Source organism: Wyeomyia smithii, chromosome 1 (genome assembly GCF_029784165.1).
Source record: "Wyeomyia smithii strain HCP4-BCI-WySm-NY-G18 chromosome 1, ASM2978416v1, whole genome shotgun sequence".
NCBI classification, from domain to species: domain Eukaryota; kingdom Metazoa; phylum Arthropoda; class Insecta; order Diptera; family Culicidae; genus Wyeomyia; species Wyeomyia smithii.
The window spans coordinates 97,341,298-97,367,579 of NC_073694.1; the positions used below are offsets into that span (position 1 = coordinate 97,341,298).

General features: G+C 43.3%; 1 protein-coding gene across 12 annotated transcripts in view; it reads right to left on the reverse strand.

Moving 5' to 3' along the window:
• Positions 1-26,282, reverse strand: part of LOC129718726 (uncharacterized) — a 463,725-nt gene that overhangs the window by 138,678 nt on the left and 298,765 nt on the right. For 10 of the 12 annotated variants that reach the window (XR_008727024.1, XR_008727023.1, XR_008727016.1 and 7 more), the window contains one exon: positions 3,950-4,037. Coding sequence is in view for 1 of the 12 variants with exons in the window: in XM_055669770.1 (XP_055525745.1) it covers positions 3,950-4,037 (88 nt within the window). In the remaining 11 variants the exon portion in view is untranslated. Of the gene's footprint in view, positions 1-610; positions 1,496-3,949; positions 4,038-26,282 lie in introns of those variants that run through there. The other 2 variants (XR_008727022.1, XR_008727018.1) reach the window with 1 other exon arrangement.

Below are 26,282 nucleotides of genomic sequence, written 5' to 3' on the forward strand. Positions count from 1 at the left end.
AATTATAAAGTCGGCTTCTTTCCTGAGAAGCGACGTGAGTGGCTTTACCATTTTTGCGAAATCTTTTATGAATCGCCTGTAATAACCAAGCGTTCCCAAAAATTGTCAAACTTCTTTCTCGCATTTAGGTATAAGCCATTCTCTTATCACCTCTAGTTGCACTACTTTCCAACTGTTTCCAGACTGCGCCAATAATGTGACGAATGACATTCGTTCAGTAAAAAAAATAAATATTTCCACTTGCTTGTTACACAGCACTACTAAGACTAAATTTTGATACCTATTGCTAAACCTTTTTGTAAGTCGATTTTGGTGAGTCAGCATTTGATGTCGTCGTCGTCCACGTTGGTGTGTCTCCTGGCTGGCGTTGGTTCTTCGTGCTGTTGCTATGTTGCTTTTGGCTGCGTCGGCATTTGTGTTGTGCGTCGATCGCGGTGGACGATCGATGTGGCTTATTGGGTGCAAGCGTGGTTCTTCCGTTCGTACTGGTTACCAGGGTAGCTCTCTCGTAACGTGTATATAGCTATATTTATATACACCAAGGTCGCTTTTCACGCGGTTTTTTTACGCGGCTTTCTTTACGCGGATTCCGGAATTTTCGCGGTTTTTTACGCGGATTCCGGAATTTACGCGGTATTTTTTTTGCGCGGATTTCGGTTTCTCTTCACTAGGATTGCAGAACTAACGCAGGTTTTTTTTTAAGCGGATTCCGGAACTAACGCGGTTTTTTACGTGGATTCCGGAATTCACGCGTTTTTTTTACGCGGCACGTATCCCCCGCGTAAAAAGCAACTTGAGTTTTTATGAATATGAATATACCAGAAGGTCATTCTCGATGATCAGATGGCAGCAGGAATGGTCCAATTCCGCAAAGGGTAGATGGACGCATCGACTTATTCCGGACGTATCCGGATGGGTCGGGAGGCGCCATGGAGAAGTTAACTTCCACTTGACACAGATTCTGTCAGGTCATGGTTGCTTCAGGCAGTATCTACACAGATTCGGGCATGCGGGGTCCCCTATGTGTCCCGAGTGCGCGGATGCGGAAGAGACTGCTGAGCATGTCTTCTTCGTGTGCCCTCGTTTTGTGCATGCGCGGAGCGACATGATGGTAGTGAGCGGGCCAGACACCACTCCGGACAACCTAGTTCGGAGGATGTGTAAAGACCCAAAAATTTGGAGGGCGGTTTGTACAGCCGCCTCTCAAATAGTTTTAGAATTGCAAAACAGGCGACAGGTTGACCACCGACACGCCAGTGTTAGCTAACGGCCAGTCTCCAGGTTAGTTAGCTAAGTTAGCAAAGAGATCTATAGAACCAAGAGGGTGCACAGAGCACAAAAGCCGCTCCCCGAAGCAATAGCTAGCGGTGGTCCCGGGGAGTATTATGGGCTGGAGACTGGAGGGGTTTTAGTGGGTCCGGTCACTGATTCAAACCAACCCCACACTCCCTGAGGTTGGTCACCTCAGGGGTTTGGATGCAAATTTCCCCTCCACCTGAAAAAAAAAAAAAAAAAAAAAAAATTATATATATATATATATATATATATATATTATATATATATATATATATATATAAATATATATATATATATATATATATATATATATATATATATATATATATATATATATATATATATATATATATATTATATAGATATTTATATATATATATATATATATATATATATATATATATATATATATATAATATATATATATATAATATATATATATATATATATATATATATATGTATATATATATATATATATATATTATATATATATATATATATATATATATATATATATATATATATATATATACTACGGGCAAGGTGCTTGAGAGGATTATCCTCAATAGACTGTAAGTACACAGAGGGGTGTAAACGGTCTGGCAAGTAACCAGTTCGGCTTCCGGAAAGGTAGATCCACGCTGGATGCTATTCTCTCTGTCACCAAGACGGCAGAGGTAGCACTCCAGCGTAAGAGTTGGGGCATTCGCTATTGCGCAATCGTCACGCTTGACGTGAAGAATGCACTCAATAGCGCCAGTTGGGACTCCATAGCGCTCGCGCTTAGAAGCATCCACGTACCGGTGTCGTTGTACAAGATTTTGGAAAATTATTTCCAGAATCGGGTACTAGTTTACAACACGGAGGAGGTCAGAAGTGCGTCCCAATCACCGCAGGGGTACCGCAAGGTTCCATCCTGGGCCCGGTGTTGTGGAAAGTCATGTATTACGGGGGTTGTTGAAACTAAAGTTCCCTGTAGGGGTTGTGATCGTCGGTTTCGCAGACGACATCACGCTAGAGGTCTACGGCGAGTCGATCGAAGAGGTCGAGTTGACGGCCCGCGCACTGCATACGCAAGGTCGAAGACTGGATGCACTCTAGGAAACTGGAGTTAGCGCACCATAAAACGGAGGTTACGGTTGTGAACAACCGCAAATTAGAGCAACAGGCGGTGGTCAGAGTCGGTGACTGCACCATTACCTCAAGGCGGAGGAGCGACATGATGGTAGTGAGCGGGCCAGACACCACTCCGGACAACCTAGTTTGGAGGATGTGTAAAGACCCATACATTTGGAGGGCGGTTTGTACAGCCGCCTCTCAAATAGTTTTAGAATTGCAAAACAGGCGACAGGTTGACCACCGACACGCCAGTGTTAGCTAACGGCCAGTCTCCAGGTTAGTTAGCTAAGTTATCAAAAATACCTAAAGACCAAGAGGGTGCACAGAGCACAAAAGCCGCTCCCCCGAAGCAATATCTAGCGGTGTCTCGAGGAGTATTATGGGCTGGAGACTGGAGGGGTTTTAGTCGGTCACTGATTCAAACCAACCCCCACACTCCCTGAGGTTGGTCACCTCAGGGGTTTGGAGGCAAATTTCCCCTCCACCTGAAAAAAAAAAAAAAAAAAAAAAATATATATATATATATATATAATATATATATATATATTATATATATATATATATATATATATATATATATATATATATATATATATATATATATATATATTTCCCTTGGGGCCCAAACAACCCTAAACTTACCGATTGTTTGACTCCGCTTGGCGCATTGCATTTCAAATTTGTATGAAAATTTATATGGGAAAATTTACTTTTTTGCATTTTATCTTTCTAGAGAGCTCAATAATGATCTAACAATGCACTACATTATGTAATAGTATAGTATTTTAGATGCCTAACAACTTTGCAGAAGGCACTGAAGAGCTAGGATGTCCCCAAGAAGATCTACAGCTGTTCAAAGCTGAGTATGTCGATTTAAATGCAGAAAATCTTGTTTTCTGCCTACATTACCAATGTACCGGCGCCAGAAGGATTCCCATCAGAAATAACCTATCGTAACAAGTTTATACACTCAGCTGGATCAAACAAACAATTTCAGGTCAATATTCTAAGCGTAGGTAGAATCTACAACGTGTTTCAGAGGTTACTTCTGATGGAAATCTGACTAACGCCGGCGCACTGGCAGTGTTGGCAGAAAAAATGATGTGCAACATAAATTTCGACATACTCAACTTTGAACAGCTCCAGTATTTTTTTGGGACACCCTGGCTCTTTGATGTCTTCGGCCAAGTTGTTGGTCATCAAAAATTCTACCATTTGAAGTAATGAAACCTATGGTTGAGCCACTTTGAGCTCTTAAGAATGGAAAATGCAAAAAAGTTGGTTTTCCATACAAATCTCCATATAAATTTGAAATGCAATGCGCCAAGCGGAGACTAAACCAATCGACTTCCGGGCTTCATACAACCCCTAGCCTTGTAGTATTTTTTTATGATTTAGTATAAATTTGGTGTTTAAGCCGTGCATATACCGCAAGCGCCCGCCGAATGAGATAAATAATGGAACAAATACCCTAGAATCCTACAGCATATTCAAGCGATCAAATTCATTCCTCAAAAAACTTTTTTACATACCTTTACATCATTTCGTGGACTGTCACTTAACACCAATCTAACGGATAAACCATGAATATTTAATAAATCATCGACACGTGCTTTTATTCTGAAAGGAAAGTTAGAAAATTACCATTACTCGAAAACGAAGAGAAAATATTTTCCATGCGCTTGTTATACATGGTGTCAGGGAGCCCCTTTTTTCAGGGTGATAGAGGACCCTATTTTATGGAAAAATCCTCCTACGTATATGGCCTAAATTTAACTTCTGCAGAGTTATTCACATTTTTCAGTTTTATGTTGTGTTTGCCTGTAACGGTATCTAGCACAATAACTATGATAGCTATCGCAATTATGTAGGTTTCGTTAGAAAGATGAGAAGAAGAAGAATTCGGAATCAATACTGTCTTAAAAACTTTAAATTAGGAAGAATAGTAAGCACTTAGAAGGAAACAAAGGTTAAATCAATTGTTTTTGAGAACATAACTGCAGTTTTTTCTCTGAATGTGTGATAAACATAAGTTTTGTTGTTAACCAAATTAAACATTGAAGTCTACTTTACAAGTTGTAGTTTGACACCAGTGTTGTAAGATTCACAAATTCCTGCTCCACTGTGTTTACGTGGACGCGTCGTTGACGTCTTCTACACAGCATACACTGCATACTAGATCAATGCATGAAACGTCCAACTAAATTTTCTCTGTATGGATGATTCCGAAAGTTTTTTGCGAGTTCAGTTGGCGAAAAAATTAAATACACGATACAATTTTTTGGCGCTTACCCTACGTTGTGTTGATTTTTTTAATTGCGGTAAACTCGCACGTTTACGCGTCACCATAAGGGCAATTACGGCCCAAAATCACGTTCGGTCGACTGCTGCTCGCGGACGATAGCTACTGGCAGCGAGCCGAGTAGCTATGCGGCTTACGGCCGACTGGCGCAGCGGCCGACACAAATGTACCGTAGATAACGATAACTGAACAACTGAAACTAAACTGAACACTGGTCCTGCAGTGAAGAGCGCTTTTATAGGCTGCCGGGCAGTGGGCAGCATTGTCGAGCGGCAAAAAAGCCGCAAAATAAGCGATAACTAAACAACTGAAACTAAACTGAACACTGGCTGCAGTGGAGAGCGCTTTTATAGGCTGCCAGGCAGTGGGCAGCATTGTCGAGCGGCAAAAAAGCCGCAAAATAAGCGCGCGCGAATTGGCGTAGCTTGGGCCTCAGCTGGTCACTCACAGACGACAGTTATGCCCAGCTGAGGCGGGAGTGTTGGCGCGAACACATCTATATATACAAAACATTTCAATCTAACTTTATTTCACTACATATCGTTAGAAAAGTGACCTTTTACTTTACAAAACTCACTTTGAATACTTCGTGGCATGTCCTTTGTTTTCCGAAAGGATATAATCCTCAAAATGTGCCACAGCTGCAATCTATTGAAACTTTCTGAGCAAATTTGAAGCGAATGGTCTACCATAATGGTTACAGAGCAAAAACGTCGATTGTTTGATAGAAAAATCAAGAAGGAGCTCAAAACAATTAAAATATCCGAAATTCAGGAAGCTATAAAGCAAGTACCCTAGAGGATCAGGAAATCAGCGCGATGTGGTGCTGAATTTTTCCTATGACGTTTGTTAATGAGTTACATTACTTGAATAAACAAAAATGTTTAGAAAAATAAGTTGCGCAAGATTTTAATTTAGAATTGAAATTCATCGCCTTTGAATCTCTGTAAGAGCACCAGAAGCATCTGCGAATGGTCTTCGAACGCTTACGTCAGCACTAACTCGTGATCAACTTGGAGAAAAGTGTGTTTGCTCAGTAGGAAGTAAAGTTTCTCGGATACGTAGTCAACAATGACGGAGTACGCTCGCTACCAGCCCGTGTCAAGTGGTTTTAGAATACAAGAAGTCCGGTTAAGGATCTCCGACGATTTCTAGTACATATAAACGGCTACAAACGCTTTATACTCCACGCTTCTCACATCCAAGCTGAGCTTCAAAAGCTTATCTTATCGGCAACAGAGAAAACAACGTTCGTAAATTGAACTAGACAGATGCTGTCGTGTTAAGTTCCGAGCGTTGCAAAAAATCGTTGGTGGAAGCGTCTTTTCTTAACTATCCCGATTCGTCCAAACCGCTAGCTTTGAATATAGATGCATCAAATATTGCGGCTGGAACCGTCTTTCAACAATTAGGAAATGGAGTGTGGAAACCGGTAGGATTTTTTTCCGAAAAATTTTCCAAGTCACAGCTTAAGTACTACACTTTCGGACGACAATTAACTGCAATGAAAATGGCTGTAAAGTACTTCCGACTCTTCTTGGAAGAACACAATTTTACAATCTTCACCGATCACCGTCCACGGACTTACGCGTTAACAACAGAATCTAACTGTCGGTTACCACACCACATTAAGAACGCTACTGCCGTTTTATATCACAGTTTACAACGGATATCAAGTACCTCAGTGGAAAAAAAACACGTCGCCGATGTACTGTCTCGCGCCAAAAGTGCTGCCGCCGTTTCAATAGATTACGAAGAATTTCTCATCCCGGAACCAGAGCTACGAGGAAGCTTTTTTCGAAGCATTTTGTTTGGCCTTCAATGAATAGTGACATAAATATTTTTGTAAAAAATTGCTTAGCTCGTCAACGATCGAAAGTACATCGACATACTGTGTCCCGCTAGGCGAATTTGACGTTCTAAAAGCTAGCTTTCAACATCTGCATATTGATCTGGTGGGACCTCTTTCTCCTTCACACGTACAACGCTATCAGTTGACTATGGTCGATCGGTTTACACGGTGGCCAGAGGCAGTCATATTAGTGGACATGACAGCAGCATCAGTAGCTCAAGCACTTTACTCCACGTGGATTTCTAGATTCGGGGTTCCGGAGAACCTAACAACAGACCAAGGAAGGCAATTTGATTCGGATTTGTTAAGGGAATTGACATGTAATTTGGGTGCTCATCATATTAGCACGACGGCTTACCATCCGCAAGCAAACGGATTAGTGGAACGGTTCCACCGAACATTAATAGCATCGATAATGTGCTGCGAATTTGGTTTACGGCCAATCTTTACCCGTTTTTGGAGAATGCATCGCACATTCGATAACATTAAACCGCACAACATGCGACCTCATGGCTTTCGCTCGATGTTTGTTAATGCTAACTTGAAAACGTGTACATATGTATTTGTTCGGGTAGACTCAGTGAAACGACCTCTGCAACATTCTTACGAGGTCCCTTTTAAAGTGATTCAGCGGGGTGAAAAATTCGTAGATGTTCTTATTTCTGGTGAACAACTGCATATTTCGATCGACCTGTTGAACCAGCTTTTCCCTGTAACACGGATCTAGGAGTTACTCGCCAGACAGCCACCATACTAAAATAACGAAGTCGGGACATCGCGATGGATTTCTTGCGGACTTGAAGTGAGCAGAGACAGAAGAATAAAGACCCCTTTTTAACGCGCACGCGGATTCTGTAACGAGCGATTAAAATAAAGATTTACTTAGTTAAAATTTCGACAAGCGTTTAATTTCGTGTTCGACCACCAGAGACCTTCGCCATGCTGAACGCCAACGCGAGCGATCGGGCGAGAGCCTTGCCGTAGGTTAATGAACAGCTCTACTTATGGATGACGACTAACCTACGGCAAGGCTCTTGCCCGATCGCTTGCGTTGGCGTTCAGCATGGCGAAGGCCTAATATTAGCCACCACCCGCTATCTGCTGCTCCAAAAAGAACCTTCTGCTTTGCCGATGAATAAACAAATGAGAAATTCAATTCGATGGCATACGCTTTTATGAGCGACTTATATTTGCCACTATCTGTTGTCTGCTGCTCCAGAACGAACTGTCCGCTTTGCCGGTCAACGCACAAATAAGTAATTCAATTCGATAGCGTGCGTATGATACCGGTACAGTTTTGAAATGAAAAAAATGGGGTGAAAAGGTAGAATGGTACCTTATATATCAAAGTTTCGTCAGTTATTTGGAAAGATGGAGGAGTTTAGAAGAAGGTCCCCGTGGTTCTGTGGTTAGCGATGTCGGTCGGCTAGCTCTCCCACACGGTTGTGGTATCGGGTTCGATTCCCGATCAGGTCGAGGAACTTTTCGAGCTGAAAATTTTCTCGATTCAGCACTGGGACACGGTGTATCGTTGTACTTATCCTACAACATGCAAAATGTGCCGAAAACAATATCGATAACGAATTCTCTCAACTAATCTAGTTGATCGAGACCGCATTAGCCCCCAGGCTAGCGTGCGATATTGTTTTAGGAGTTTAGAAGAACAGGGAATGGTAAGGAAAGTAAAAGAGCATCGGAAACAGAATGTGACCTTGAGTAAAACAACAACAACAAATTGTTTACGAAGTCAGATCGGTTGTACCTGTTAGTGTCCGCTGTGCTTAGGAAAAGTGGTTATGATTGGTTGCTCGGTATGATTTAGACAATCGATGTTATGAAAATACATTATTATTATATATATAATAATTTTCACGCTTATCGGAACATACCGTTTTGACTCAAACCTCGTTGGAAAAGGAATTAATCCTCCTCTTGCTGATTTTCAGAAGAAATATTGTCCATAATTGGCAGGACACATATTTTCGAAATAGCTCTTGTGTAGATGCCATGTTTCGTTCTAACCTTGACAACTCAAACCTTTCCATCTTTTGCTGTGTGAACTTCGACGATTCGTCCAAGTGGCCAACGCATTCGCGGTTGATTTTCCTCCTTGAGCGAGACCATCATGTCTTTGATGAGGTTTTTTTGCTCTTTAGTTCATTTAACACAATTTTGAAGATTAGACAAATATGATGTGGACCATTTTTTCCAAATTGTCTGAAGATATCGCTGGACTCGCTGCCATCGAGACAAAATATTATCTTATAGGTTTTGCAACGGTCGTCAATGGCCGGTGAATCAGAAAATGACCTGGCGTAAGGATTTCCAGATCCGTAGGATCATTACTATCGGCGTTAATGGTCGACTGTTCAAGCAGGCTTCAATTTGCGTAAGTATTGCGTAGAATTCTTCGGGCATGACAATATCGTTTCTCAGAGTCCGCTTTAAATGGTGTTTTATTGACTTTACCGCCGCCTCAGATCGGTTGTACCTGTTAGTGTTGGCTGTGCTTGGGAATAGAGGTAATGATTGGTTGCTCGGTATGATTTAGACAATCGATGTTATGAAAATACATTAATATTATAAATATAATAATTTTCACGCTTATCGGAACATACCGTTTTGACTCAAACTTCGAACAGTATCAAGCCTTAAACACTTCAGAATAAAAATCAAATTATAATAGCTAGAGTAATCAAAAGAATGATTACTATATACCATTTCGTTCCTCGGAATGTCCTTTACCCAGTGATGTATGACTCTTTACTGTAGGACCACTTCCAGGGAATCAGCAGGCGTTGAAAATAGTGACAGTCAGTGTTGAGACGATTAGCCTATCTATCTCTTAGTGATTACATTGAAGTGTTCAAAATTTGAATCAATGCTGCGTTCTGAATTCTTGTTAATTTCATAAACAAATCATGTTTGAATCTATATAAATAGCACTTAATTACAACAACAATAAAGTAACCAACATGTTAAACCTTTGAGATCGACGAAAAATTTCAATTTTCGTTGATTTTTTAATGCAAGAAGTTACATCATAGCCTAAGTGTTCGAAGTTTGATGCATTATGGTACTTATCCGCAGTTCGCCTTTTCTCGTCCTCCTCCTTGCGTAGAAACCTTGATTCTCCCTCCTGTCTTTCAATTGTTATGTTTAGATTTTTTGATTTGTACTTTTTTTTCTTCCATTTCTAATCACTAAACGGAACTTCTTTTTTCTTTAAAAAAACAGAAGTTCAGTAGTAAAAATGCTATTGATAAAACGACGGAAGAACACTACCGGAAACACAAAATACGAGCAGAGATGCCAGATGTTTTTAAAGAGCATCTGAATCTGCGCGAAAAACCGGAAACTGCTTGAAATCTGGAATAAATCCAGCTGTAACTTGAAAAACTTTCGCTTGGAAATGCGTTCCGTTGACGGTGGCAGGTGGTACGTGTAAATTAGGCTTGATTCTTCTCTCACACTTTCGATTCGTGTCAACATTAACACGCTCAATTTAATTACTGTCTCTGACAAAAAATCTTGAGTAATTAAAGTATTGCAAACTGCTTCATTCGCGCTGAGAGCTGTGTTTGACAAATCAAACAATAGTGTCTGTTAAAGATTCTATCGACTGGTTCACTTATACGAAATGAAACGCGCGTGTTACAAAAACTGTTTATAACTTTATTCGCATTTATTTTATGTTGAGAACTGATCACATTGCTATTTTGATCGACACTGACTCTAATGACATATGATGCGTAACAATTTATCTTTTTTTTTGCTATCAGAATGAGAGTGAGAGCAACGAGAGATGTTTAATTTATATTCAGGACAGATAAACTGTGCCAGAGAAACTTATCGTTAATTAGGATGATCGTGACACGTCCATAAATTACTCTTACTATCCTTAACATTACCGCCCCCCTTCAAATGGCGCGGCATTTCAATTTGTATCGACTTCTTACTGAATTGAATTTATTTCTTTTATTCCCTTTGGATGGTTGATCTTTCTCGGTGGAATATACACACTATGTTTGTTTTAACATGACGTTTCGGCGTACTGTTATTCAGCCATCGTCAGATATGACAAAACAACATTCTTCTCCAGTGTGGTTTGCTGAAGAATGGTGAAGTTGCTGGTGGGAGAAGAATGTTGTTTTGTCATATCGGACGATGGCTGAATAACAGTACGCCGAAACGTCATGTTAAAACAAACATAGTGTGTATATTTCACCGAGAAAGATCAACCATCCAAAGGGAATAAAATTATACGGTGACTAAAACCTCAAATAATGAATTGAATTTTTATTCTTATCCCGTTTACTCATATTAACTCCTACATCCATATGATTGGATTGTACGACAAACATTGATAACGAACTGAATATCTCGATGAAAATAACTTTGCAGAATCGCTTTGCCAGCGATGTAAATTTGAAGGTAACTTCTTTTCAGCGACGTGATCGATAGTTGGTTCCGTTTCTCCTTCCTTTGAATAGTTAATAGAGATGCTAAATAATGTTTCTAGTGGACTGTATGATGTTGTTGAATGTAGACTATATCCAATCATTGACCTGCAGCCTCAGGTCCTTGACGCGATCGATCTCTGGAATCAGATGAAAGACGGGTTTTAAACAATCAAAAAATACTTGAAAATGACTTCCGATGCTCGACGTGATGCTCGAATACCTCGCGCTGATTAATTCTATACTGCATCGTGGTCGTGGTGGATACTACATTTTTGTGCGATGTTGATGAGGCCGTCTTCGGTTGAGAAGGTTGATGTTGACAGTAGTTTTCAGCTCGTCTTCTGGTGAATGACTGCACGCACGGTAGTGACCCTGCTAATTAACAGAGTGTAGTTTTCTTAAACTACAAACACATGAATAGTTACATAACTTTGCGTGGAGGTTCCCCAACCTTCACTGAATACAAGTCGCTTTCTAAACATAATGCACAGGAAAGTGTTAGAATTGATGACACTTAGGCAAGCAATAGCAATCGTTAGTTATGAGTTGAATCGGTTGACTGGTCTCCGCAAAGACGCTCCTGCACCTCGTTGGAAAAGGAATTAATCCTCCTCTTGCTGATTTTCAGAAGAAATATTGTCCATAATTGGCAGAACATATATTTCCGAAATGGCTCTTGTGTAGATGCCATCCTTCGTTCTAACCTTGACAACTCAAACCTTCCCATCTTCTGCTGTGTGAACTTCGACGATTCGCGGTTGATTTTCCTCCTTGAGCAAGACCATCATGTCTTTGGTGAGGTTTTTTTGCTCTTTAGTTCATTTAACACGATTTTGAAGATTAGACAAAAATGATGTGGACCATTTTTTCCAAATTGTCTTAAGATATCGCTGGACTCGCTGCCACCGAGATAAAATATTATCTTGTAGATTGCGCAACGAGGGTTCCACAACGGCTGTCAAAGGCCGGTGAATCAGAAAATGACCTGGCGTAAGGATTTCCAGATCCGTAGGATCATTACTATCGGCGTTAATGGTCGACTGTTCAAGCAGGCTTCAATTTGCGTAAGTATCGTGTAGAATTCTTCGGGCATGACTATATCGTTTCTCAGAGTCCGCTTTAAATGGTGTTTCATTGACTTCACCGCCTCCTCAGATCGGTTGTACCTGTTGGTGTCGGCTGTGCTTGGGAAAAGAGGTTGACGTTGCTCGGTATAATTTAGACAATCGATGTTATGAAAATACATTATTATTATGATTACTAGTTGGCCCGTAGAGGCTAGCCACTTTCAAATGCATTTTGGACTATTAAAAACTGGTATTTAATCTTACATGATAAATTATTTTTTTGAAATATTGAGTTGAAGTTCAAGATGTAACTATGATTCTATCGACAATTCGATGCAGACGGCCAGCGCTGGTTTAAAACTTAATTAGTTATCTAAAATGCGATAAATTCTTCGTTCAGTAGATCATGAAAACGTGTGGATTGATTGCTTACTCGAAAACGAATCCAATATCTAAAGACTTTTTTTCCATTATTTGATTATTTTCGAAAAATTGTTTCCTAACGATTTATTTTTTTAAAATTTCATATCTTGAATAATAGTTGATTTTCTCAATTATTTGATGTTACATATGTTATATTAAAACTAAACTTACAAAATAACGAAAAATGAATGTGACAAAAAAAACAATTTACAAAAACCATTGCTGATGAAAAAATATTGGATCGTTCAAAAAATATTCACACAGGCAAATGTTTGTCTCTGAAATTTGTTTTTAACAATAGCAAAGCTTGGAATAACGAAGTACTGTTCTCTTTTAATTATTGATGGGTAGTTCAAATCCCTTTCTAATACTACGATATAACTTCAAACATGATAAATGACGCGCAGGAAACATCTGTCATCTGCGTTCCATCACAGAAACCTTTTCTAGTGTTGCGTAACAACATAACAATCCTCATCCCATCACCACCACCTTTGTCTACTTCTTTGTTTCCGTCTTCTTCTACATATACAAACAAATATTATTTGATAAAAAATAAAAAATTTGGCTTACTATAGCGCATTTGCAGGATAGAAGATGAACCTATGTTTAATTTTCAAAACTTTGAAAATTTCATGTCGATATTCCAAAATATCTTAAATTAAAACCGTTGATCAGATTTTACATAATGCTTAAAAATAATGACCGATAGCTTTACCCGATCCCGGCGGAGAGAAATCAGTTTTTACCTCAAAAAATGAAACTCTTATTACTCATCAACTATATTAACATATAATAATATAATTAACACAAACTGTATTGCATATTAAAGATAAATCTGTTAGAGAACAGATTACTGAATAATTTCGTCGTGAAAATTTTCAAGTATAATTTTTGAACTTGAATCAAAGTTTGAATGTCAACCCGACGGGAATGGGTGTATCTTATACTCTAATTTTTTTTGAAAATTTTCACGTATCAGTAAAATAATTGTCCCTTTCTCTGTACATCTTGAACGTCATAGTATACTTAAAGAACTAATTTGGGGCACAATATGTGCAGCATGTCTTGTGTAGGTTAAATGTCTTTTCTATTTTTAAAAATATCGAAAAAAAATTTTACTTTAAGTAAAACATTTTTGTAATTTTTGTTAGAGCTGCGAGTATTAGAAAGAAAGTTGGATAGATTTCAAGAGCGGCTTGTCACGCGCCATATGCTAAACTTGTAACTCGAAAAAAAAAACACGGCAAAGCTATTTTATGCAAAACACTATTTGCATAAAATAGCTTTGCCGAGTTTTTTTTCTCTCTGTATGCCTGAAGGGCACTGGGTACTGAAATGCCACTGCGACATTCTTGCTGATTGTCTTTTGTGGCGGGCCCCGATTGTTGTGCACAGGTTACGGATTGCTCGTACTCATTGATGGAGTAGAACTGTTTTGTTGTAAACCTGTACCCCAATTAGGTACAACATAGTTGATGAAACTAATTACCTGTTTGGGATTAGAGCTCCACACTTGGTATGGAGTTAAAAGGTAGCTTCCTAAAAAGTTGTACCTAGAGGAAGCAAGAGCTTCGCAAGAGCAAAGCAAATGCTCTGAACTGTCTGGTTCAGATTTGCAGAATCGGCAGGTGTCGTTCAACTCTACACCGATTTTCTTTAAATGATAAAAAGCGGGACAGTGTCCGGTAAGGAGTCCCGTGATTATCCGTAAGTCACTACGATTTAGACTAAGTAGCTTTCTGGTGGTTCCAGGGTTCGGATAGATAAACTGTTTAGCTTGTCTACAACGATGTGCCTGTTGCCATTGGGATACTATTTCTAGCCTTTTCCAAGTTAGTAGTTTGCTTTTGATAGCGGAAATGGACGTTCCCAGAAACGGCTCGGGGCCAATAAACCACTGAGCTGATCCCTGTCTTGCTAGGTAGTCAGCGTGTTCATTACCCTCGACTCCGCAGTGTCCGGGCACCTAAAACAGAAAAACTGAATTCTGTCGGGAAAGTTCCCGTAGAGTTTCAATGCATTCCCAAACAAGTTTTGAAACGCGTTTGACGGACTTAAGTGCTAGTAGTGCTGCTTGACTGTCCGAGAATATACCGATTTTCGCATGTCTGTGGTTACGTTGCAGACAATTTTTGCGCAGATATATATGGCATATACCTCTGCTTGAAAAACGGTGGGCCATTTTCCCAGGCAAAACGTTTCCCTGATACCGGGTCTGTATATACCAGATCCCGTTAGGTATTCCATTTTCGAGCCATCCGTATAAAAACTGCCGATGCCAGGTGGAAGATTAGGCCCTCCATTGTTCCACATAGAGCGGTTTGTTTCAATCACTCTATATGGAATATCCATAACGTCCTAACGTCCATCCAGTCGGAGACTGTGGCTAATAGCGGAGTTAGTTTGAACTCCCTAAGTATGCGAAGGTGGCCGATTTGGTCCCCTTCAGGTATAGTTTTCCTCCTTTGCAACCCTAGAGCGCCAAGCTCTGCTTCCTTTTTCACATGAAGATGTAGAGGTAGTAGGCAAAGCATAGCTTCCATGGCTGCAGTTGGAGGTGTTCGCATAGCGCTGGTAACCGAAAGACATGCAAGTCTTTGAAATTTTTTGAGTTTGGCTTGCGCAGTCACTTCGTTCACCTTAGGCCACCACACTAGGGCAGCATAGGTGATTCTTGGTCGGTCGATGGTCTTCTTTTTTTTTTTTAAAAAAAGGTGGCGGAAAAATCTGCAAACAGACACCTGAGGAGAGAACTCAGGGTGTGGGGATGAGACTGAGACCAGGGGAGAGATGCTGGGGTAGTTACACTCGCCCAGGCACCTACTGATTCCTGTCCCGATCCACTAAAACCCCTCCAGTCTCCAGCCCTGGTCTTCCCGGAACGACGGTTAAGTTTTACGTCGGGGAGTGGCTTTTGTGCGTGATGCACCCTCTTTACTCTAATAACCTCCTAGCTAATTACCTGGAGACTGGTAATTAGCTACCACTGGCGTGTTGGTGATTGACCCGCCACACACGTTGCAGCTCCAGGACAATCTGAGAGGCGGCCGCACAGACCGCGTTCCAGATGTCCGGGTCGTCGCAAATCCTCCCGCTCACAGCCATCATGTCGCTCCTCGCTCTTACGAAACGGGGACATACGAAGAAGACATGCTCAGCAGTCTCCTCCTCCTCCACGCACTCGGGACACATGGGGGACCCCGCGTGTCCGAACCTGTGCAGATAATGCCTGAAACAACCATGGCCTGACAGGATTTGTGTCAGGTGGAAGTTCACTTCACCATGTCGTCTCCCGACCCAGCCGGATATTTCCAGTATGTGTCGGTGCGTCCATCTGCCCTTTGTGGAGTTGGACCATTCCCGCTGCCAGCGGAGCATCGAGAATGACCTTCTGGTACAACGTATGCCCCTTGTGTCACGTTGGTCGAAACACTCTCTGTCCTCCTTGATGGCGATGCTGATAGGCATCATGCCGGACAAGACACAGATTGCATCGTATGACACCGTACGATACGCACTCGCAACTCTCAGGCACATGAGCCTGTAGGTACTTTCCAGTTTACCACGGTAACTGTTAGTACCTAGCGCTCTGGACCACACTGGCCCACCATACCTAAGTATGGACGAAACCACGCTGGCAAGAAGTCTTCGCTTGCTGCCATAAACCGCTGAGCTATTGGACATCATACGAGATAGTGCTGCAATAGCCGATGAGGCCCTCTTACAGGCATAGTCGACGTGACTCCCGAACGTGAGCTTGTCGTCCACCATAACCCCCAAGAGCTTCAGGGATCGCTTCGAGGTGATGGTGCAGTCTCCGACTCTGACCACCGCCTGTTGCTCCGATTTACGGTTGTTCACAGCCGTGACCTCCGTCTTATGATGCGCGAGCTCCAGTTTCCTGAAACGCATCCAGTCCTCGACCTAGCGTATACAGTGCGCGGCCATCAACTCGACCTCCTCGATAGACTCGCCGTAAACCTCTAGCGTTATATCGTCTGCAAAGCCGACGATCACAACCCCTACAGGGAACTTGAGTTTCAACACTCCGTCATACATGACATTCTACAACACCGGGCCCAGGATAGAACCTTGCGGAACTCCTGCGGTAATTGATATGCACTTCTGACCCTCCTCCGTGTCGTAAACAAGTACTCGATTCTGGAAATAATTTTCCAGAATCTTGTACAGCGACACCGGTACATGAATGCTCCTGAGCGCGAGCGCTAAGGAGTCCCAACTGGCACTATTGAACGCATTCTTCACGTCGAGCGTGACGATTGCGCAGTAGCGTATTCCCCTTCTCTTGCGCAGGATTGCTACCTCCGCCGTCTTGATGACGGAAGAGATTGCATCCAGCGTGGACCTGCCCTTCCGGAAGCCAAACTGGTTACTTACCAGACCGTTTACACCCTCTGTGAACTTCACCAGTCTGTTAGGGTGATCCTCTCAAGCACCTTGCCCGCGGTGTCCAGCAGGCAGATAGGCCTATATGCCGATGGGTCGTAACCCTTGCCTCCTCCCCTGCCTCGACACGGCTATCGTCGCTCACGGATTGGATGCTCGACAGGTTGGCCGACCATCCCTGGTCTATGTCTGAGATACTGGAACGTCGGACGTGAGACTCGACCGCCGGAGGCCAAGGACTTGGCTCGTGGCGCGGAAAGAGTCCCTCTATGATACGCTCCAGCATCGCTGGTGATGGCTCTGCAGGCACCAGCGCGCCTTAAGTCTTGGCCATTACGATCCTGTAGGCATCACCCCACGGATTTGTATTGGCACTCGCACATAGCCTATCGAAGCAGGCCCTCTTGCTGGTCTTTATCGCACTCTTTAGCATCGATCTTGCCGAACTGAAGGCTGCGCGGCGCTCTGCTCTCTCTTCTTAGTTTCGCGCACGCCGTCTTGCACGGAGGCACGCACTGCGAAGGTCGGCTATCGCGTCCGTCCACCAGTAAACCGGTGGCTTTCCATTCCTAGGTTGGCGAGTCCTAGGCATGGTGGCGTCGCACGCCCGCGATAGCATAGCAACTAGTTGGTCAGCAATCGGGCGGAGCCAACTGCCCCCCTCTCGCTCCCTTCTCATTGCCTCTTCGAATACCTCGGCATCAAAGTGCGATGTCTTCCACCCGCGAACGATCGAAGTGTTGGCTCTACCCGTCGCTTGCCGCCTCTCGTTGTTGTCTACACTATAACAGACCGCCTGGTGGTCGCTATTAGTGTAGCCATCGTCTACCCTCCAGTTTTTGATCAGTCCTGGGCTGGAGAACGTCACGTCGATAATCGACTCCGCACCATTTCTGCTGAATGTACTTTTTTTCCCAACGTTGGCCAGATCTAGGTTGAGCTTTGCCAAAGCCCCTCAGGATCTGGCCCCTCTGGTACGTGAAGCGACTTTCCCACTCAACAGCCCAAGCTTTGAAGTCGCCCGCCACCACCAACGGCCGTTAGCTCCATGGATAGGAGGTCGACCATCTGGGTGAACCTTTCGGTAGACCAACGTGGCGGAGCATAGCAATTGCAGTAGAACACTCCATTCATCTTAGCAACTACGTACCCTTCTTCTGAGGTTGAGACAACCTCCTGAACCGGGAACTTGCTCGTCGTACATAAGGCCGCCATACTGGACCTATCCGCAACCCAGTTACCGTTTCCGGGAGGGATGCGGTAGGGATCCGATATGATGGCGATGTCTGACAACGACTCAGTGGCTGCTTGGTGTAGCAGCTGCTGAGCCGCGAAGCAATGGTTCAGGTTCAGTTGCGTCACCCTTACGCCCGTGGTTTCGCAGTCGGCTTACCGGCTGGGCACCTGGGGCCTCCCATAAAGTGTTTGGCGTCCCGTTTCCCGGAACATACCATGCACTTGGAAGACTCCCCACAGTCCTTTGCTTTATGACCTGCACCTCCACATCGCCTGCACAGCTGGCTCCTAACGGGCCCCTTGCAGGTCCAGGACTTATGTCCGCCCTCGAAGCACCGGAAGCAAATGTCTGGTTGCTGTAGTATGCCCAGAGGACATACAGACCAGCCGACCTTCAACTTGCCCTCTTTCAGGGCCAGGTTAGCGTCCGCCGACGGTAGTCGGAAGGTAGCTATCTGGGTCCCCGCCGGATCTTTGCGGAGGCGGATTGACTCCTTAGCCACCTCCACCCCGCACTTCACTTTTAGGGCTTGTGCAATGTCGCACCCCTCAGTGATTTCGTCCAGGTTTTTGAGCTGGAGTCACTTCTGAGGTGAGTGCCCGCACTTGCACCTCCTTCCTTAGGACCTTTTCAGCTACCGTTTTGTAGGTAGCCCCATTGTTCTTGGCGTCCTTCCGTAGCTCAAGTATCATCTCGCCAGTGCGAGATCGGCGGATACTCCGCACATCCGCTCCCAGATCCTTGAGCTGCAATGGTCTTGTAAGACCAGAGTGCCAAGTCTGGTTTCAGTCCCCAGGTTTTACCGAACAGAGTTCTGCAGGCCCAGATCGCTGAGATCGCTTTATTAGCGGCATGATCCAGTTGTGCAGACCAGTTCAGTTTCTTGTCCAGAATAATTCCGAGGTATTTGACTTCATTGCTGAAGCCCAGTCTAACTCCATTCAGTATTGGAGGAGTGATGGAGATCTTCCTTCGTCTGCCGAATGGAATTAGGACTGTTTTAAGGGGTTTATGTTGAGACCCTCCTATCAACACCATGACATGGTGGTATTCAGACCCGTTTGCATTCGGCTCGACAGAGTTGCGTCATCTTTACCTCTGACGATGAGGGCGATGTCATCGGCGTATCCAATGACCTCGTAACCAAGCTGTGAAAGCTTGTTGAGAAGTGCGTCGACAACTAGTGACCAAAACAAGGGCGAGAAAACTCCTCCTTGCGGGCATCCCTTGAACACTGACATTTAGTTTTTAAATAGTTTATTTGACACGGCACGATACAATTTATGTTTAACTGAGCCAAGTACATTTTTTTTAAATTCTAAATTAGCAGGGAAAAGAGGGAGGCCTTTTCTTTATTCTCGCGGCCGACTACGAGCTAGTGGGGATTTAAGGTGAGAGGAGGGGAGTTACAATTTTGATTTTAACTATATTGAGTTATACGATTTATTTATTTGTACATGGCTAAGCAGTGATGTTCTATTTGAGCAGTTTGGACTGAGGTGTCTGCGTGAACATGAAGATGCCGAGTCTTCGTTTGGGTGTCTCCAGCTTAGTGTATCATCTTCTTTCAGCGTGTAGCGGGAATGGTAATCTAACAAATAGATAGAAGAGTTTCATATTTTAATACCAGCGTGTTTTATGAACACGTATAGCTGTGTCATGTACTGGAGATCACCGCTTCCCAGAATGTCTCTAACGGGTACGTTCGGTTGTTTTCCTCGGGCCCGAAGGGAATCTATGAGCTCAGACCTAACACCACAGTATTCGGTACACGACCAAACAACATGCTCGATGTCATGGTAGCCATCGCCACAAACGCAGTGATTACTGTCTACAAGCCCTATACGAAAGAGATGCGTGTTTAACGTATAGTGATTGGACATAAGTCTGGACATCACGCGAATGAAGTCCCGACCTACATCCAACCCCTTGAACCATGCTTTCGTCGATACCTTAGGAAAAATGGAATGTAGCCACCGTCCCAGTTCATCTGAGTTCCATGATGATTGCCAACTGTTGAGTGTTCTCTGACGCAAAATGCTATAAAATTCATCATAAGCAATTGGTCTTTCATAAATATCGCCGTCAATAGCACCCACCTTAGCTAAAGAGTCAGCCTTTTCGTTACCCGGAATCGAGCAATGAGAAGGGACCCACGCTAAGGTAACCCGGTAATTTTTATCTGTTAAAGCACTTAAAAACCGCCGTATTTTCCCCAGGAAATACGGGGTGTGCTTCACAGGCTTCATTGATCGCAGAGCCTCAATGGCACTGAGACTATCTGTGAAGATGAAGTAGTGGTCTATGGGTAGGGTTTCGATGATTCCAAGAGAGTACTGAATAGCAGCAAGTTCTGCGACGTACACGGAAGCAGGAGCATCGAGTTTGTAGGAGGCGGTAAAATTTTCGTGGAAAACACCAAAGCCAGTGGACTCATCTAGATTAGATCCGTCAGTGAAAAACCTTTTATCATAACTAACATGTTTAAACTTATTGGAAAAAATCTTAGGGATCTCTTGGGGTCGCAATTGATCCGGGATACCAGAAATGTCTTGTTTCATGGTGGTGTCGAAGAATATAGCATTATTAGAAGTAGCTAAAAGTGCGACATTGGAGGAATCGTATGAAGAAGGATTAATATCTTGAGCCATATAGTCAAAATATAAAGTCATAAATCTGGATTGAGATTGAAGGTCGACCAACCTCTCGAAATTTTCAATTACTAATGGGTTCATAACTGTGCATCGAATTAGCAACCGGTAAGAGAGATTCCAAAAACGATGTTTCAACGGAAGAATACCCGCTAGCACTTCAAGACTCATCGTATGGGTCGACTGCATGCAACCCAAGGCAATACGCAAACAACGATATTGTATTCTCTCTAATTTTATAATGTGCGTGTTCGCGGCGGAGCGAAAGCAGAAACAGCCGTACTCAAGAACTGACAATATCGTTGTTTGGTATAACCTTAGCAGGTCTCCTGGGTGAGCACCCCACCAAGTTCCGGTAATCGTACGAAGAAAATTAATCCTCTGTTGGCATTTTTGTGTCAGATACCTAATATGACAAGCCCAGGTGCATTTGGAGTCGAACCAGACCCCGAGATATTTAGCGACTAAAACCTGAGAGATCGTTTTACCCGTTAGTAGGAGCTGCAGCTGAGCTGGGTTATGCTTCCTAGAAAAAACGACCAGCTCAGTTTTCTCCGGAGAGAATTCGATACCCAGCTTAAGAGCCCATTCAGACAAATTGTCTAAGGTATCTTGCAATGGTCCTTGCAGATCGCTAGCCTTGCCACCAGTAATGGATACAACGCTATCGTCTGCAAGTTGCCTTAGCGTGCATGAATTTGCAAGACATTCATCGATGTCATTGACGTAAAAATTATATAAGAGAGGACTTAAACATGAGCCCTGGGGGAGGCCCATGTAACTAATTCGGGAAGTTGTCGAATCGCCATGTGAGAAATACATATGCTTTTCTGACAACAAATTTAGCAAAAAGTTATTCAAATTTGGTGAAAGTCCCTGCGAATGAAGTTTCGCGCTTAAAACTTCTACAGAGACAGAGTCAAAAGCCCCCTTAATATCCATGAACGCAGAAGCCATTTGCTCTTTTCGAGCAAAGGCTAGTTGAATTTCAGTAGAAAGCAACGCTAGGCAATCGTTCGTCCCTTTGCCCCGGCGAAAGCCAAATTGAGTATCTGAAAGTAACCCGTTTGTTTCGACCCATTTGTCTAACCGTAAGAGGATCATTTTCTCCATTAATTTCCGGAGGCAAGAGAGCATCGCAATCGGCCTATATGAATTGTGATCAGAGGCAGGTTTCCCGGGTTTCCGAATAGCAATGACTTTTACCTCCCTCCAGTCATGCGGAACAATATTTAGCTCAAGAAAATTGTTGAACAAATTCAACAAGCGTCTTTTTGCAGAGTCGGGTAGGTTCTTCAACAGGTTGAATTTTATTCTATCTAACCCTGGAGCCTTATTGTTGCACGACAGGAGAGCCATTGAAAATTCCAACATCGAAAATGGAGGCTCTTCCGTAGTTACTAATAACGCGTCGCGAAAGGTTTTCTGTTCCGGTACAGAGTCTGGACAGACCTTTTTGGCAAAATCGAGTATCCAGCGATCTGAATACTCCTCGCTTTCATTCGAAACGTCACGGTTCCGCATGCGCCTGGCGGTATCCCAAAGAGTGCTCATCGCTGTTTCCCTGGACAACGCGTTTACGAACCGCCGCCAGTACCCGCGTTTTTTCGCCTTTACTAAGCTCTTCATCTGCCTGCCCAGTGCCTCGTACTTTCGAAGCAGGTTGACAGTGCCGTACTCCCGGTAGTCCTTATACGCCGCGGACCTTCGCGCGTACAGCTCAGAGCACTCTTTGTCCCACCATTTGTTGGGAGGGCGCTGTCTAATCGTTACCCCGGGTATCGGTTTCGTCTGAGCTTGAGTCGCGGCGTCGATTATCAAGCCAGCTAAGAACGCGTATTCTTCCACCGGAGGAAGCTCCTCGTGAGTCTCGATAGATTGCGCTATAATAGACTCATAACACTTCCAATCAATATTACGTGTAAGGTCGTAGGAAATATTGATTGGGTTCGGGGGAGTTGAACCATTAGCAATTGATATAACGATTGGAAGATGATCACTACCGTGGGGATCGTTGATTACTTTCCACCGGCAATCTAACGCTAGTGATGTCGAGCAAAGGGATAGGTCAAGCACGCTTTCACGTGCTGGAGGATTAGGTACACGTGTCGCTTCCCCAGTATTCAAAACTGTCATATTGAAGTCGTCGATCAAGTTACAAATTAAAGAAGATCGGTTGTCGTCGTACAGCGACCCCCATAGCGAACAGTGAGAATTAAAATCTCCCAATATTAAAAAAGGCGCGGGAAGCAACTCTGCTATATCAGTGAGATGCTTCTGTTCAATCCGCGCGGATGGAGGCATATATAACGAAACAAGGCATAGGTCTTTTCCGTTCATATTCGTTTGAATGGCAACGACTTCAATATTCGAGATCGAGGGGAGGTCGATTCGGAAGAAGGAATAGCACTTTTTAATCCCTAAAAGTACCCCTCCACCGTGTGAGTCTCGATCTCGACGAATAATGTTAAAATCGTGGAAATTGAGTTGATCGTTTGAATTGAGAAAGGTTTCACAGAGCGCAAATGCGTCACAATTGTATGTATTTATTAAATGAGAAAATAGATCGAATTTGGGGATGATACTTCTGCAATTCCACTGTAATACAGTGATAAAATTCCTAACCTCTTTCGCCGTATTAGTCATCGAAAGATATGATAGCTGAAATGAGGGGCCAAGTTGCTGCTAGTTGCATCAAAAAGGTTTTCACTGTAGGAAGAAGGGCAAGAAGAATATTTTGTAGGGGATCTGGTATGTTGAATGTTTTAAATATCCAGTCCACAATATCAGAAAATTTTATGAACCCTGTTTCTTTTTTATCTTCTGATCGAGAAATGGGTGCACGAGGGGTTTTTGGTGCCCCAGGAAGCGGTGGGTACTCCTGGTTTGATTTAAAATTAAAACCGGGAGGTACTTGCTTCGGTTTTTCTTCACCGCTTCCTTTTTGTGTTGGCTTATTGGTCATTCCGCTAGGGGTTATCTTGCGACCTTTGCGAGAAAGATTAGGAGAGTTGATCATTCTCCTCTTCCTAGATCCTTCTGGCATGGCATAAGAACACCCTTCGACGGGATCGTCAGATGTACCCTCATCGGTTGGCAAAAAGGGAAAGATGTTTCCTGTCGAGGGTGGCTCAGCACTCTTCAGCATTTCTGCGAAAGAGCGCTTTGATCGTTCCTTGAGGGAACGCTTTATTTTTTCCTCGCGCTGTTTGTACGCGGGACACGCCGAAAGGTCATGCCGAGTTCCTTCGCAGTAAAGACACTTTTCAGTATCCTCACTGCAAGCGGTCTCAGCATGATTGCCTCCGCACTTGCTGCAGCGTGCCTTGTTGCAGCAGTAGGTGGCTGTATGACCTAACTGCTTGCAGTTTTGGCAATGCATGACCCGCGGTACGAACAGGCGTACAGGCAGACGAACCCTGTCCAAAGAGATGTAGTTCGGCAGTGCGGATCCGGCGAATGTTACACGGAAGGAATCCGAAGGGAAGAATTTCTTCTTCCCTTCTTCGATGGATACTGAATGCAATTGCTTGACATCCAGTATCTTCACATCTTGAATCAGGGGGTTCTTGAAGCAGCCAACCCCGTGACGCAAAATGTCATCGACCGTGAGGCTTCCTTCGGTAACCACACCGTCGATCTCCACGTCCTTGGCAGGGATGTACACGCGGTACTCTCTCGTGAAGAGCTCGTAGCTAGCAATTGCGTTTGCTTGCTTCAAGCTACTCACAACAACTCGCAGTTTGTTCGGTCTAACCTTTGTAATTTCGGTTACGTCCGAAAACTGTTTTGCCAGGTCCTTGCCGATTTGAATTATATTTAGAGGCTTCTTTATGGGCCTGAAGTAAACTACGAACGGACCTTTCGAAGCATCTGGGTAAGCTTTCACCCGTGTTGCCGGTACCCTTGGTACGGGGCTAGGTAGCGGGGAAGGTAGAGGGGAATTGATGGGGGAGATCTCAATCTCTTCCCCAGTTGTTTCCACATCCAGGAATAGTTGCACCTGCATGTCGTCCATTTTGCGGGAGCGTTACGCTCTACCGCACACAAACGATAAATATTCGAATGTGGGGGGGGGTCAAGTAGTTGCTATTAAATTTTAAAAACAATTTTTCAAACTACAATGGATCAAAATAAAAAAAAGGCAGTAATACTAATACTAATAACAATAGTAATAATAATAATAATAATAATAATAATAATAATAATAATAATAATAATAATAATAATAATAATAATAATAATAATAATAATAATAATAATAATAATAATAGTAATATTAATTATAATAATAACAATAATAATAATACTATTAATAATAATGATAAAAATTCTAAAGTGAATACTTCACCGAACGTCTAAGTCACGACCTCACGGCTGATAGTAGGATTAATCGAACGTCTCCGCAGAACAAACAATGACGATCCAGCTTCGTGTTGTGACACAGTGGCCGTATCCTACACGCGACCTTGTAGATGCCACTTGTAGTTGACTTCCACTCGCTCGATCGTATGGTGGTCCGTGCTGCTAGCGGGGTAACAGCGGTGCGGGAGAATTATTCTTGCTGATATATCAGCTGCGTATCGGATCACTGGCGGGGTAGCCTGCCCCTACCAGTGTGCAGAAGATGTTTCTGCCGATAAACTACCGGCTATTGTTATCGCGCAGCACAAGAACAAATCGACAAAAAAACACCCGTACGATAACTCGTGTATTGTTATTTTGCAAACTCAAACGGAGATGAACAATTTGCGTCTAATCGAGACGAAAGCAAAACAACGAATCGAACACTGACATTGTTACAGACGAATCTCCCAAGGTTGCTGTGATCACTCTGCTAGAGAGCATTGCGTGTATCCAGCTCCTTGAAGTGTGGTCGATTCCCTTATTGGAGAGAGCCGTATTATTTGATGCAAAGGACGTGTTATCGAAGGCCCCTTCAATATCAAGAAAGGCACATAGCGCCGTCTCCTGATAACTCAGGGACTTTCCAATCAACGTCACTAAGCTGTGAAGAGCAGTTTCTGTTGACTTGCCGCTTTGATAGGCATGTTGGTTCCTATTCAGCGGAGAGTCTTCAAGAAACTCATCACGGATATATCCATTATTTTCTCCATCAACTTGAGAAGTGATGAAGTCAGACTTATGGGTCTGAAAGTTTTCGGTAGGGTTTTGTCCTTTCTTCCAACTTTGGGGATAAACACTACCTTCACCTTCAGCCAGTTATCCGGAATATGGCCCAGGATAAAGCTGGCTCTGAAGAGGTTGATGAGTTCGGACATGATAACTGCGGCCGATTTTTGTAGAAAGATGGGTAGTATGCCGTCTGGACCTGGAGACTTCATAGGGTTGAATGAGCTTAGAGCCCTACCTATTGAAGCTTCCGTGAACAGTCGACGGGCCAGCAGGATGGACTCCCGAGACGCCATATGTCTCGAATTGTCCTGCCGCGACCCATCA